General features: G+C 42.7%; 1 protein-coding gene across 1 annotated transcript in view; it reads right to left on the bottom strand.

Annotated features, from left to right (window-relative positions):
- CPNE8 (copine 8) overlaps positions 1–724 on the bottom strand; it is an 87,558-nt gene extending 86,834 nt beyond the window's left edge. Inside the window, exon 1 of the mRNA XM_072359429.1 lies at positions 441–724. Coding sequence (XP_072215530.1) covers positions 441–580 — 140 coding nt within the window. The 5' untranslated portion in view covers positions 581–724. The remainder of the gene's footprint in view (positions 1–440) is intronic.
- Between the last annotated feature and the right edge of the window lie 13,773 nt (positions 725–14,497).

Below are 14,497 nucleotides of genomic sequence, written 5' to 3'. Positions count from 1 at the left end.
ACCGGGGCCAAATAAACGTGGAAGCGCAGACCTGCACACGCTGCGTCCCGTGTTACGGCTCGGCATTTTTAGCAGCAGCGGTCGGGTAAAACGCGACGAGGCTCCGCGCCAGGTTTCCTAAGAGTTTTGCAAGAGAGCCTTAAAAATAAATGAAAGGATTACTCCGGATGGGAGTTTTTTTCCTTCCCCTCCCGCGGTACTTGGGACAGCTCCAGAAGTTACACGCACCGCAGCGCTCCCCGGCCACGGCTCCACCGCCGGGCGCTGCCCACAGCCGCCGTTCTGCGCCCGGCCGGGCAGCGCAGCAGCACGGCAGCAGAGCAGCAGAGCAGCACGGCAGCACAGCACAGTCCGAGGCTCGGACCCACAGCGCGCCTCCGCGGGAGGGAACCCGCTGCCCGCGCCGGGACCGCCGCGCTCCCTCCGCCCCGTCGCCTCACCTGCAGGACACGGAGAGCTCCACCTTGGTGGCCGGGATACTGGAGCTGAGCACGTTAAAATCCCCCACGGACGCCATGTTCGGGAACCCACCGCTCCTGTCCAGCTTTTGCTGCCCCGGCGGCTTCTCCAGCCCGAACATGAGGCAGCGCGGAGGGCGGCCGGCACTGAAGAAGGGAGGGACGGAGGGGAGGAGGCGGCGCCGGGCGGCCCTTCTGCGGTGCGACGGCCGCTTACCGCGCGCGGAGTCCCGGGCGCTCCGCTCCGCACCGCCCCGCACCGCCGACTGAGGAGCGGGGCGCTGACGTCACCGCGAGCGGGAGCCGCCTGAAGGGCGCGGAGTCGACTGCCGGCCGCCCGCCCGCCGTTCGCTCCCCCACGCCGCCGCGCCCCGTCCCGCAGCCGCCGGCCGCTCACAGTCCCGGTCTTCCAGGGAGAAGATCCCCGCGCCGCCAGCGCCGCAGCAGCTCCGCACAGCAGACCTCTCCCTGCCCAGCCGGCTCCTCCGCTTGCCTTAACCCGCTGCCAGCCCGAACTCGTGGCTCAACGCAGGCAAACCAACTTAAAAGGAAAGGCGAAGCCCTCTCCTACGAGGAGCGCCCGCCCCCTCACAGCGCTCCGCGCCGCCAGGGGGCGCCTCCCCGCCCGGCGCTGCCCCTCAGCGCTACGCGCCGCCCTCAGGAGGGAGGGAAAGTGGCAGGTTTCTGCCGAAAAACAGTGTTGTAAGGCTCCGGAGGGGAAAGGTGTGGGTCTGCCTTGGCCATTATATACGCTAAGATGTGAACGTTGTCTTCTCGTGGCTCTGTCTTTCCTTAAAAGACATTAATTCCGCCATACTGAATCTGTTTAAAATAATTCACAGTAAAAGTTCAATAACCTCATGTCTCACATCACTTTATGTTCGATTTGCTTTCAGTTCCGTGGTACGTAAGTGGCTCCAAACACTCATATCTCATGGCACTTCTATGGGAAGGAAGTGGTACCATCTCCACCTCAGGTGGAAGGTAAGGCACGGGCATGGGAACCTCTGTGTTGCAGTCACCTGTATTTACACAGCAGACCCGCATGTGTTGTAATCAGATGATACATCATATTTACACAACGTGACTGCAGAACTACAACCTCTGCAGCTACACGATGTGTAGGTCAAGTCAAAGGTCACAGGATATCAGCCCAAACCCTGTACAAATGTTATCTACCTTGGCTGTTTGTGGCTCTTTGCATAGAAACAAGGGAGTTCTGTGTATTTATTTGTAAAAGGCAGTGGGTTACTCTGAAGACACAAACATTTATTTCCCCCTCTATTCAGTTCTGATGAGGCCACACCTCACCTGCTGTGCTCAGGTCTGGGCCCCTCGCTAAAAGAAAGACATTGAGGCCTTGGAGTGTGTCCTGAGAAGGACAGCCGAGCTGTGAGGACATGAAAAAACAATTAGAGGAAAACTTTTAGCCTAGACACCTCCTCAGCTCCCAGCCAACAGACAGAACAGTGAGCACAGAAAGCAGTTCTGTTTGTTTCCGTTCTGTTTCTGAACAGTCCTGTTCACAGGACGCATCTGATGGCAGAAACCCAAGGAAGTTACCACAGACATCTCATTGCAAAAACTTCCAACACACCTTTCTCAGTCTTCTGCCTTTTTGCTTTCAGGAGGGCGTGAGCTGAATTTCATGTCTTCCTCTTCCTCCTCTTGTCCATTTGTTGAATGCAAAGCACTGCTCATCAGATATCACCGCGGTATTTCCTCATAGATCAGTCTGTAGAAGGTATTCAGTGCAGAAAAGAAGCCACGCACTTTCACACGTATGCTAGGTGTGTCTGCAGTCAGCTGTGCCAGCAAGCCGAAAGCCAAAACTGCCAATAAACAAAGCAAATTTAGCTCACTCTTTTTTCCTTCGCCCAAGGGATTGTTGAAGGATTACTGATACTCTGAGAGACTAATGTCAAATAGAAACAGGATGACTAAGAACTAAAGAGCAGTTCCTAAAAACCTTTAGGGCTGTTTGTTGTATATACTATGCTACATTTTAATAAGGTTATTGATTGTGAGCGTTTTGGAGTGGAAAGCGGGACATTTTCCTCTTTTGTAATCATCAGTTCATTACTGTCAGCCATTGCTTATTATCAGACAGCTACATATCTTGTTTTGATACATGCAACCTAACTTTAGGAATGAGGGACTCACTTGAGGTAATTGTATGATGAACAAGATAGAGATTCCAAAGTAACTCAGATGTGTAACACTGAGTTATTGCTTTAGAGCATTGCTGTTCCCAGGTTTCAGCACTGTAACTGAACCCACGTGCCACAAGATGCACATGTTGATTACTCCCCTCTACTTCCTCATCATTCTGCCTTGGAGATTCATAATTTGACCTCTCAAGAAAAGTTTTATCATTTAATATTCACAGCCCTAAAAACACAAACACACACAAAATCTATATAAGCTGTTCTGTCAGAAGTTAAGGAACTCAAAATGGCAATTTTTTGCAGATATGAAAGAATATGAGGAAGAGCTTAGAAATGAGCTTCAGCATTGCTGGAGCAAAACAGCAGCCATTCTAACATAGCACTTGCACAACAATCAAAATAGTAAGTCCAAATTTGTGATGAAATATGTATTCCCTGGTTCTTCTTCAAGTATTTGTTGAGTAATACTTTTGATGATCATCCAATAAACACCATGTTTTTATCCTTGCTGCCATCAAACTCATTCTTTCAAGAAGTGGAATAAGGGAGTGAACTTACTTAGGTGAAGCTTGGTCCTTTCTGATAACTGAACATAGCACTGAAACAATGCTGATGTCCTAATATAAAATGCAGTTTGAGGATTGTTACATCTTTCTTTCCTGGCTTAGCTTTCTCTTCCTTTTAGCATGGAACTATCAGAAAATACCACAGCTGAATCCAGATTGCAGGCTTTAAAAGCCGTCCATAATGCAATGTGCTGATCATTCTTCTGGCATGAATTATCTTCTGTAATTGCATAATTTTGTAGTGTGCTTTTGAAATACACAAATACCGAGGAAGCTCTGTTTATTTAACACTGAAATCTAAGGAAGGTATCTGACTTAGGGGGTAGGTGTAAGGAAGAAATCTCCACTTCTTCAAGAATTTCACTTTAGATACTAGTTGTTTAAGGGCCCAGGTCTGCACTTCCACGGATGTCAAAGAGAACACATCCATTAGTAAGAAAAAACATATATCCAAGCCTACGTATCAAAGCCTTTGAAATACACTCCTTCTGTCTGCAGGTGAAAATAGCACCTCATCATGGATTCCTTGGATTCTTTCAAGCTTGTTTCTAGTTTGATGAAGGCCAGAAGAGATGGGTCATCAGCAGCAGCAAAACTGTAAATCATAGAATCACAGAACCATAGAATCATTTAGTTTGAAAAGAACCTTCAAGATCATCAAGACTAACCATAGCACTACAGGTCCAACAGTAAACCATATCCCAAAGCACCTCATCCACATCTCTTAAATACCTGCAGTAATGGGAAGTCCACCATCTCCTTGGGCAGCTCATTCCAGTGTTCTTGACCATCCTCTCTGTGAATAAATTAATCCTGATATACAATCTAAAGCTCCTTCCTCCACTTCCTGAGGAAAGCATTCTTCCATAGAATTAGCAGAGTCATGCTTTGTTTAATAGCAGTTATATCAGCTCCTGTCACAGTTTTCAGTCTGTTAAAAAGCTCTTAAGGGCAAAGGCCTCTGAAGCACTCTCACAATCATCTAGGAGTAGTTGTGTAATCCATTTAATATCTTTCACTTGGTACTGTGTAGTCGTCTCTCTGTATGTGAATTTCAGATCTAGAAAGCACATTTTCGGGATCTCATCTCAGAATGAAGCATGCACTGTGCATCTCAAGTTCTAGTAATGTGCTTTGGAGTACTTTTATTACCAGTTTTTAGTAGCCAGTAAGGTCAGGTTACTGTTTAGATTGCGACATGAAGGATAAGTAATCATACTAATCAAGTCTTTTTTAATTAAAAAATACACTGATACATTCTAAAATTAACCAGTTTGTCTTGTGAGGTCTAAATAACAGTCAAAAGCTTCCCTTTCAATAAAATCAGGTAGTGCCAAATGATACCTCAGTGTATTTATCACCAGATCTACTGAGCACTAGAAGTATCTTGACTCCAGAAGAGGAAACCTGCTTCTTCCTCTATGGTCGCTTTATTCTCAACCTACCCTTGAAAGACTGGAATTCTGTTTTTCCACCCTTCTGTGCCGTGCCCACTCACTTCCACACCTTTCATATTTCAAAGAAATATCAGCTGGATGTGCAGAACGCATGTGAGCACTGCAGATCTTTTAGTAATAATATACTTCATAATTTCTTCCTCTGCTTAATCTCTACTCACATTTTTCCCTCAGATTGCTCCCAGGGTATTCATAAAATCACCGCCACATTAGGAAACACGATTTTGGAGGCAAAGCCTTTGTATGTAACACTTGCTCTGAGAATTAACTTATTCAGAAGAAATTAGCACACTTAGCCTCTACAGCTAACCAGTGTGTTCTCCAGTTATTTTATTCACTGAATCTAAATAGAAATGCGGTCATTTCTAGAAAAAATAATAATAATTTCGAAAAATCACTGTGGTAATTCTGAGTCCAGAAGCAGCAATACCCAAAGCGCTACATTAAAACGTCAGGTCATGCCTTTTATTAATCATGCACAGAACTTCACGTATTTCCTAATACTGTCGATAAGACTTCAGCTCACACTGAAGAAAACAGTATCTCTGCCAAAACTGGCACTAACTGTGTCTTTGAGTATAGACTCCATTATAGATTTCATCAGGGAGCACTGGCTGCTGGTCTGTTACCTTCTTGCAAATCATAGAACCATTGAATTACCCAGGTTGGAAAAGACCTGAAAGATCATGAAGTCCAACCACAGCCTAACCATAGTACCCTAACTCTTAACAACACTCTGCTAAATCTTATCTCTGAGCAAATATTCAGACAAATGTATGCACAGTGAGGGTGATAACCTAACCCAGGCTAAGATGTATCCACTGCCTATCAATACTCACACACAAACAGATAATCTGGGTTATAAATCAGTTCACACATCATTTCTGCTTCCGACAAGGATCTCATTCAGGATAGCAGTGTATCTTTGACATACAGAGCGAGAAGCAAAACCAAACTTTTATGACAAGTGCTTTTTAACACTTTCTTTCATGAATTTCATCTGTAAACCAACACAGTGACTTTTTTTTAAATGCCTGCCACCCTACTGGCTGGTGCAGTATTCATTGCTTCATCATTTGGGGGGAAAATAATAATAATAAAAAATAAAAATAAAATGGAATTTAAGCTTGTTGCCAAATCCCTATTATTTTTCAAGTACTTGGGCTTACAATAAAGATCTGTCACAAATTCATCTTGAAAATTTTACTGCAATTTTATATTAATTACCTCATTCCCTTCTTGATTATTTTCTTCCCAAGACAAAACTTTATTTTTTTGTCTATGGGGGGAAGAAAACCAACGAATGCAGTTTTTGCCCAAATAGAACATCACTACCTGCTACTTTCTTAGCAGAAAGCTTCACAGCTTCTTGAGGTTCTTTGTCATATTTGATAGTCCACTGTTAGACGTGGAACCAGAAGGCTCACACCTCCCCCACGCTATGGGATGCTATCATCTGGAGCCTGGGGAGGGAAGAAACTGCATTAGTAGAAGTAAATTGTAAGAAGTAAATAGTAGAAGTAGAAGAAATTGCATTAGATTTCGCAGTATTAATGAATGGTCAAAAAGACATTGTGACTTAGGGTAATTTCAGCAACTCACTGAAGTATCTGGAGAGGAAATAAGGGAGAACTCCAGAAGGTTATTTCTCTTTCTTCCATGGAAACCAAGAAACATTTAAGATGGGCAAAATGATGTTTTTTACAATAGTACTTATTCTCCATTGCCATTTACTCCATCTTCCATGAAGTGTATTATTATTTTCCATGACATTAAAATTCCTAAAACAAACAGCTGGCAGCATGTGGACCGACTTCTGAAAACACTGTCCATCAGAGTTTCCTCATTTCATGGCAATGTTCAAGCAATTAGGATTTTAATGAGGCTGAAAATTTGTAGCTCTAATAGTGTAATGAGTTTGTCTTCCAGAACAACTATGGCTTTAATGTAGGAATGCATTTAATCATATGCTTAAAATTCATGACTGTGATGTTGGGCAGTAGCAATCCTTGTGACTAAAGTATAAGCTCACATTTAAAATTTTCTGAGTTTGAATGATTTCTTCTATTATTTCATTGCCTGTATGAAGAATACTAATTTGATATTTGTTTCCTCATGTAGCTTCCTATTATCTCAAACTGCTATTCACAAATTATTCAAATGAGCCCTGATACATTACTTGTTTTCTATTTCAAAATATCACTTAAATTTTCACAGTGTTTTTCAAAAGGGAGGTAAATTAGATTCTATTACTTAACAGAATATGAAGTATTAAACAGTACCATAGTCTGAATTGTGCTGTTGACTGTTACACCTTCTAATTCTGCATCTGCAATTAATGAGAACCTTTTGTTTCTCTTCATAAAGATTGCCTTCTGGTAAAAATGTGCTTCTTCCTGAAGTGACATCAGACACCTTGTTTATCTAACTGTGGAATAAACATTCATCTTCAGACAACTTGTTAGTATGGGGCAGTGACCGGATACCAGCAGTACACAATCCAGATTCACAGTAGCAAGGATTCATAGAATCATAGAATGGCTTGGGTTGGAAGGGATCTCAAGGATCATCAAGCTCCAAGCCCCCTGCCACAGGCAGGGATGCCAGCCTTCACATTTAATGTTAGACCAGGCTGCCCAGGGCCCCATCCAACCTGGCCTTGAACACCTCCGGGGACGGGGCATCCACAGCCTCTCAGGGCAGCCTGTTCCAGCACCTCACCACTCTCTTGGTAAAGAACTTTCCCCTGATATCCAACCTAAATCTTCCCTCCTTCAACTTAAAATCATTTCCCATTGTCCTGCCATTATTTACCCTTGTAAAGAGTTGACTGCCCTGCTGTTTGTAGGCTACCTTCAGGTACTAGAAGGCTGCAATGAAGTCTTCTCTCAGCCTTTTCTTCTCCAGGCTGAACAACCCCAACTCCCTCAGCCTGTCTTCATACAAGAGGTGCTCCAGCCCTCTGATCATCTTTGTGGCCCTCTGGACCCTCTCCAACAGCTCCCTGTCTTTCTTGTACTGGGGGCCCCCAACCTGGTTGCTGTACTCCAGGTGGGGCCTCACAAGGGCAGAGTAGAGAGGGACACCATTTAGGTAACCGTAGTACACTTGTGTGAAGCTATTCTGCAAAAAGATATTATCCAGCTGCCAGGATAACCAGCATTTGTCAAAGCTGAGGCAATAACATTACGAACACTTCTATGTGAAAAAATGCAAAGCAAAAATAACTGGCCGAATTTAAAATATTCACATGGATTGCATTATTAATTTTGCCCAGAGCTAAGCTCAAAACTCCATAAAATAAAACTATATATAATTTATTGGAGTAGTAGTGGCTTGTTTCATATTTATGTATTAGATATGTGTATCAGAAATTAACTGCAAACATTGAAAATGAAGTTTGTGAGTTCTGAGGCTCTAACAATGTAAATGAATGTTACTTTGTATGATTAAGAGGAAAATTAGAGAAAGATTCGTTCTTAGGTGTATTGGATGTATACATCACTGCAGTAAATTAACCATTGTAGGTCAAACTCATCCTTATAGGAGCTCAGCAGAACAAAAGTGAACAATGAATTAATTAACCTTCATAAACTTAACAGATGCTTCAGTATAAATTAATGCTTTACTTTGAATATTAACTTCAGGTGCTTAGGCCTTTACATTTTTCCTGTAGATTTTCATTGTAACATAGTTAGCATAGTTGCATAATTATATAGTACATTTAGAAGAAGACTAATTACAAACTGTACTTTCATTCTCATTTATGTATTTCCTAAGAAACAAATGTTCTCCTCTCCTAGCTTAAAACCATTCCCCTTTGACCTATCACTGTCTTACTGTGAAAAAAGTTGGTCTCCCACCTGTTCATAAGCTTCCTGTTAAAGTACTTGAAGGTCACAGTGATGTCAGAAACCTCGAATTTACCTTCTACAAGACCTTGCCTTGGGTTAGCATTGCCCACTAAGCCTCTCTCTCACCAGAGACATTCAGTATGGCAAGGAAATGCTAGGAGTCATGCCTCCTTTAAAATGAAGGAAAAAGTATCTTACCTCAGTATTCTACGATTCTAACACATTGCTGTGCTAACCCTAATCTATCCATGGCCTTGAATTAAGAATCCTTCCCTCTCAAGGATCTAAATGATGTTCATTATTCTTCGTCATCATCTAAAGCTTAACCTGATCTGTAGAACTCGCTAACTTTTGTTACTTACTGCTGCCGAAGTGTGTCCAAATTTAAACCTAACACAAATCTGAAATATAACTTTACATCACGAGGCCATCTCAGCATGTCTGCCAACCTAGCAGGAAAATCATTATTTCCTGTTATCCAAAGAGTGGCGACCTGCTGGTTTTATCACAGAATTATGGGGTCGTTGAGGTTGGAAGTGACCTCTGCTTTTCATCCAGTCCAGCCTCCTGCTCTCAGCACGCAACCACTGCTTGCCTCTCTAAAAGCAGCTGGATGTCACAACACAACCGTGTGACATGTGAGATGTGGATTTGAGTGTTTCTTACAAGCTGATTCTAAATAGCAGTCTTTTCCAGGTGTCTGTGTGCTCTATTTAAGAAGGGTGGACTTCTAGTGCAGGCTTCAAAACTCTTTTTAGGGACAGAATCCTACCATGTGGGCACTTCAAGGGGTAAGTTTTAGGTGTCAAAGGCTTTTCTGGATCTGGTACATAAAAATCTGTCCTGACTAAAGTAGTGTGAAACAACTAGATCACAGCAGAGGGCTGGAGAAACCAGCATACAGTTATTATTAGTAATTCTCTGAATTCCCTTTGTGCTCTGCTCTGTCTTAGCACTGAAATCATTCCTGCCTCAAAGGGATTAAATTAGGCTAAAGTTCAACATGTGGATTTTAAAGATAACTGCAGAGGATGGGCAACAAAGAGCACACAGCAAACAAATAACAGTGGGTAATTACTTCTGTTGATAAAAATCAGCAAACAGGGACAATGCAAAGTAATTCATCTAGATTTTTCTTAGGAGGTTGATCTAATTCCTCATCAAATGATACATTGGTTAAAAGGTAGCGCTATACAAAATGAACACAGCACGCGCTAAAAAGTAATGCTGATGAGCATTTCTAATGGCATGGTTTGGGATCAGTTCTGTTCAATGCGTTTCTCATTTACTGGTAAACTTCACAGATACAACATAATGGAGACTGTTAGTAAGGAAAATAAGTAATTCTATCAAGTGATTGTTCTATCAAGCGATCGGGATTTTATGGTACAACAGGTTCCCTAGAGTAACGATGTAATATAACTGAACATAAATGCGTTCCTCTAGGACTCAAAGGTACAGATTACACACATGTTGTGCAGAGCTCTGTTCTGCATGGCAGAATTTCGGATGTGGAGGTAGAGACTGCAGCTGAAAAGAATGTATGGTGTGGTGGAGTAGGAGGAGAAGGTGAGTGCAGCCCCAAGCACTTAAAATGGGAAAATGTTTCCCCTTGGTAAGCAATATTTTGCACACAGTAGTTTTAATAATAGAAAGCTTTAAAGGGTCGAGAGAGAAATAATTTGCAGCAAGCAATACGCTGGCTGCACACCAGCCACAGCCCTCCTCCCTTAGTCATGCCCACATCTCACTGTATAGTCATAGAATCATAGAACGGTTTGGGCTGGAAGGGACTTTTAAGATCATCTACTCCCAGCCCCCTTACAGTGCTGGAGCTGGTGTCCTCAAAGACAGCCTGGCTGGTGCCATGTTAACTTGCAGCATCACCTGTCAAAAAGGACTTTGCAGTGTCATCTCTCTGATTTGGGAGAAGCCACAAAGTACCCTCGTGCCCTGCACTTTGCACAGCTGTTTGCTGCTCTGCCAGCTGTGCTCTGCCAGCTGTGCTGTGTGCGGGTTGCTCCTCCCTGCCACCAGCTGGCACAGCAGCTCTGTCAGCAGTGGGCTACTCTGGTGTCTCTCTGGATTATTGCACAGAGAATTCCCTGAAGTGTCACAGCTCTTAGGAAAGGCTCAGCAGTGCGTGGGGATGCGATAAAGTCATTGCCACTGAGGGGAGATTTCTCAATTACTGCCTTAGTGAAAGCTTCAATCCCTCTCCTTGGGTTTCTGTCAAATCTCCCTCTTAAGCAATTTACTGTAAATGCGAAGGTTTCCCAGGCTTTTCGTTTCCCTCTGCTTTAGCTGATTTTAACAGAAATTCTCTAAATATCACAAAAAGTACTTGGAAATTTTAAATCTGTTAATTCATGGCATGTTGTCTGTCATATTCATCAACTGTTGCCCCAGAGGGGCTCAGAGTGGGCACATCCTGCACAAAATCCTGCTGCTTCTGTGGATGGACTTGTTGCTTTGAACAGCTTCAGGCTTATCCAAGCACTACGGCAGGTGCTGTGTCCTTGTGTATGTATATGGAAACAAACAGCAAGAATATACCCTTAAATATTGCTTCAGATTGCAGGATTTTTCTCACATGAAATATTCTCTCTGCAATAAACACTCACAGGTAGATGGTTTTCCTGAAGCATCAAGGAAATAGCTAAAGCATCAGAGCATTCCTGTGTGTTGCATCCACTGCAGGACGAAAGCAACAGGGAAGGAGCAACCATATTAGGCTGTATCAGTAAGACTGATCACTTGCCTATTTTTGGCTATTTAGTTGTCAGAGCAAGATTAAGGAGCCAGTTTGCCCACAAGACATTATATACATTACCTTTAATCTGCACTCCGCGGATCCCTTCCTGTCTTAGGGAGCCTTTAGCTGAACCAAACAACCAAACCAGGCAGACAGGCATTGCTGTCATATATCTAGGATGTGAGGACCTCCCCCATGTAGCACTTTAATGATTTGCCTTACTCTTCTTTCACTTAATTTCTTTTCAAAGGAAACTTCAGGAGACAGACATCACTCTACTAGTGTAATGGATTACATGTTGTTACATGTATGGTTCCCAAACTAGGCAGGACTGAAAGCACAGCCATGGCTGGATGGGGAACAGAGGGAAAGCCATCACAATGCAGCTCTACAACCACCATGCTGTTCTCACAGAGCTAATGGGAAGACTGCAGACCCCTGTCTTGCCTCCTAGTCAGCTTCACCCACCCTTTGTCTGCTCCTTGCATTCATTTCCCTCTCTGTCTGTGGAGGATATTGTTATGAGTAGCATAAGCTGTTCTGTCCTTTATCACTGCTGTTTTACTATTATGATTTCCATTATTTTTCTACACCTTTCATAATGAAAGACACTGTGTGGGAGACTATGAGCCACTTACCTGCTTTGCAAATCTGGTTCTCCCAGGAACTTCCAGAGAGGAGCTCCTGGCAGAGCACCACCTCAGGATGTAGCCCTTCACCTGCACGTATCAGGGATCCATCTAAGGAAGAACAGTTTGGATTGGCAGTCCAACTGCAGCATGGTGCCCGATGACCTGAACAGCTGCCATTGGGAAGCAGGCAGAACCCAATGGGTGGAAATCATCCCATCTACGATTGGTCTATGGAGCAGCTGTGTGCCTAGGGCGAATGCTGGCAATAGCATCTTTTGAGATGGAAGTATCTCACTGCCTGTACTTTTAGTACCTGTGTTCGATAAGATCACAGAAAATACAGCACTTACCAATAAGCCCGTAGCAGTTTCTAGTCCTAAGTGGTGCAAAACAAATAGCATTAAGAAAAACAACCGTAATAGGTTTGACTTGTTAAACACATACAAGCATTTGTTGCATAGGAACTAAACATAAAAGTCATTGTAATTATGTCAGTGATAATAACAACTGCATGGAAGATTAATTTCTTACTGTCTCTAAATTAGCATCTTCAATTTTCTAGAGGTTGCAGAAGAAGAAAGCATGGAGAAAGCATTTGTGCTTGAAGGGGTGGATTTGGAGATCTACTTCTAATAAGATAATTATTGCTTTTTAAGGTTCAGCAGGAGATATACTTATTGTGCTTAATGATGGCTCTATTAAGAACACAGAGCCAGATAAACAATAGTGTCTTGCCTCACAGGATGTATAACTAAAGGGTGCAATCTGGAGCAGCAAAAGAAGGAACAGCAGAGTAGGCGAAAGTGAGAGATAAACTGCTCTATTGGGAGGCTGAACACAGTAAAACAAAGGGCTGCTAAGAGCATTTCAAGTAGGTTAATGAAACTATGTCACCAGTACCTGTAACACATACGGTACTGTATATTATGCAGACCTGTGAGCATCGTTAAAGCATAAGTCATGTTTAAAAGGATATCCTTCACAAAGCAGTGTCTCAATACTTGCTGATTTGACCTCTGCCCCTCAAAACAAAGTACCGTAGTGATACAATAGACACAACATTAGGAATCCTAAAAGTTGGTTTGCTATCCCAGAGAAATTAGAATTAGCAGGCGAAGTTAATAAAGGAGAAGCACTGTTTGAAGCAGGAGTATGTGATACTCTATTGGAGGCTCTGGGTTCACCTCACCTCTCCCATAGTGGGGTTGAAAGTTGTTCAGATTTCAGAAGTGAGTTTTCAGACGGGAACGAGGAGGTGCGTTTTGCTAGTACTTCCTAATGGATGAGGAGCTGCTCAGACAAAATCAAGAAGCCCAAACTTCTCTGTAAATGTTTTTTCTGATTTCTTCCCCACCCCCTCTTATCATTTCTATTAATGTGTAGGGAAAACTGCAGACCAATTTTTTCAAGCTGTATGAGCTGCTGGGCTCGATTTAGCCTGGAAGCTGATGTTTACCTTTGAAATCAGTACAACGCAGCAGGAGCAAATTGAAGAGTTGAGGCTTGGGGCTGAAGAGCCAGTATCGACCCCATAGGCTTCATGGCAGATTTACTGCTGTGTAGCCCAAATGCTCTGCGATGGCTGCAGTGCACTGCGTGCTGTCCTGGAGCACCTGCTCTGGTTGAGTTTCATGTGAAAGAAATTCCCTTCATATGCTGCCAGACCCAAGTGTGGTAAATGGGGACCAGCAGGAGGTTCACTTCAAAAGCTCATCTGAACCAAACTGCTGATACACATGAACCTACATCACAAACATCACTTGAAGAGAAGTCACTGAAACTGAATGGGTGACTCAAAATATTGAATTTAACCCTTCAGACAATTCCAAGTTACGAACGCAGGCAAACATTTTATATAATGTCTGTTTCATAATTCCTTTTAAATCCTATGTGAAACTTCCTGTTATTCTATTTTTATGACCAGCTTAACAAGAACATTTAATGTGCAAGTGTATTTTATGAGTATATAAATATCTGCTTCTTCAAAACAAGGCTCAAATGTGTAGCTGCGGGTGATTCATTATGAAGGAAATTCAGAAGCACTTATAATGCATAAAAAATATGGTTGTCTGGTAAGTGCACACGAAAGAAGGTTCATCCATCTATAGAAGAGCTCTTGAAGACATATCTGTCCTCTTCCAATTGTTGTTTCATGGTTTAAATTTCCCTTTAGATGCTGAAAAACGAAAGGAGCTCATGGAGATAGGCCAGCAGACCCCAGCATCTCCCTGTAAGCACTGTTTTTATTTCCATGGCTTTTCATCTCCACGGTAATTGTACACACTGTGAGTTGGAGTTTCTCAAACGCCTTCTCTTTTTCTACCCTCTAAACCTTTATCATCACATGAAACAGATTGAGAAATGCATGATCTAAAATCATTTCAACCAGAAGGAAGTGCTCTTTTGTCTTTACCAACTTGGCAGTGGCTCCTAACTGTTATCCTTTCAGACTTTTCCTATTGAAAAATAAATATAGGAGATTATTGCGTGTATCTTAAAAATTACTGTGGGAAGCTTTATATGTATGCGTGTAAGTATACATATAAAGACAGCAATTATCGTGCTTTTTATCCCAGTTTTCTCAGAACTGTTCTCCAGTATGTGTCA

Source organism: Excalfactoria chinensis, chromosome 1 (genome assembly GCF_039878825.1).
Source record: "Excalfactoria chinensis isolate bCotChi1 chromosome 1, bCotChi1.hap2, whole genome shotgun sequence".
NCBI classification, from domain to species: Eukaryota; Metazoa; Chordata; class Aves; order Galliformes; family Phasianidae; genus Excalfactoria; species Excalfactoria chinensis.
The sequence above is the reverse complement of the archived record's forward strand: the minus strand, read 5'-3'. Positions and strand labels throughout refer to the sequence as shown.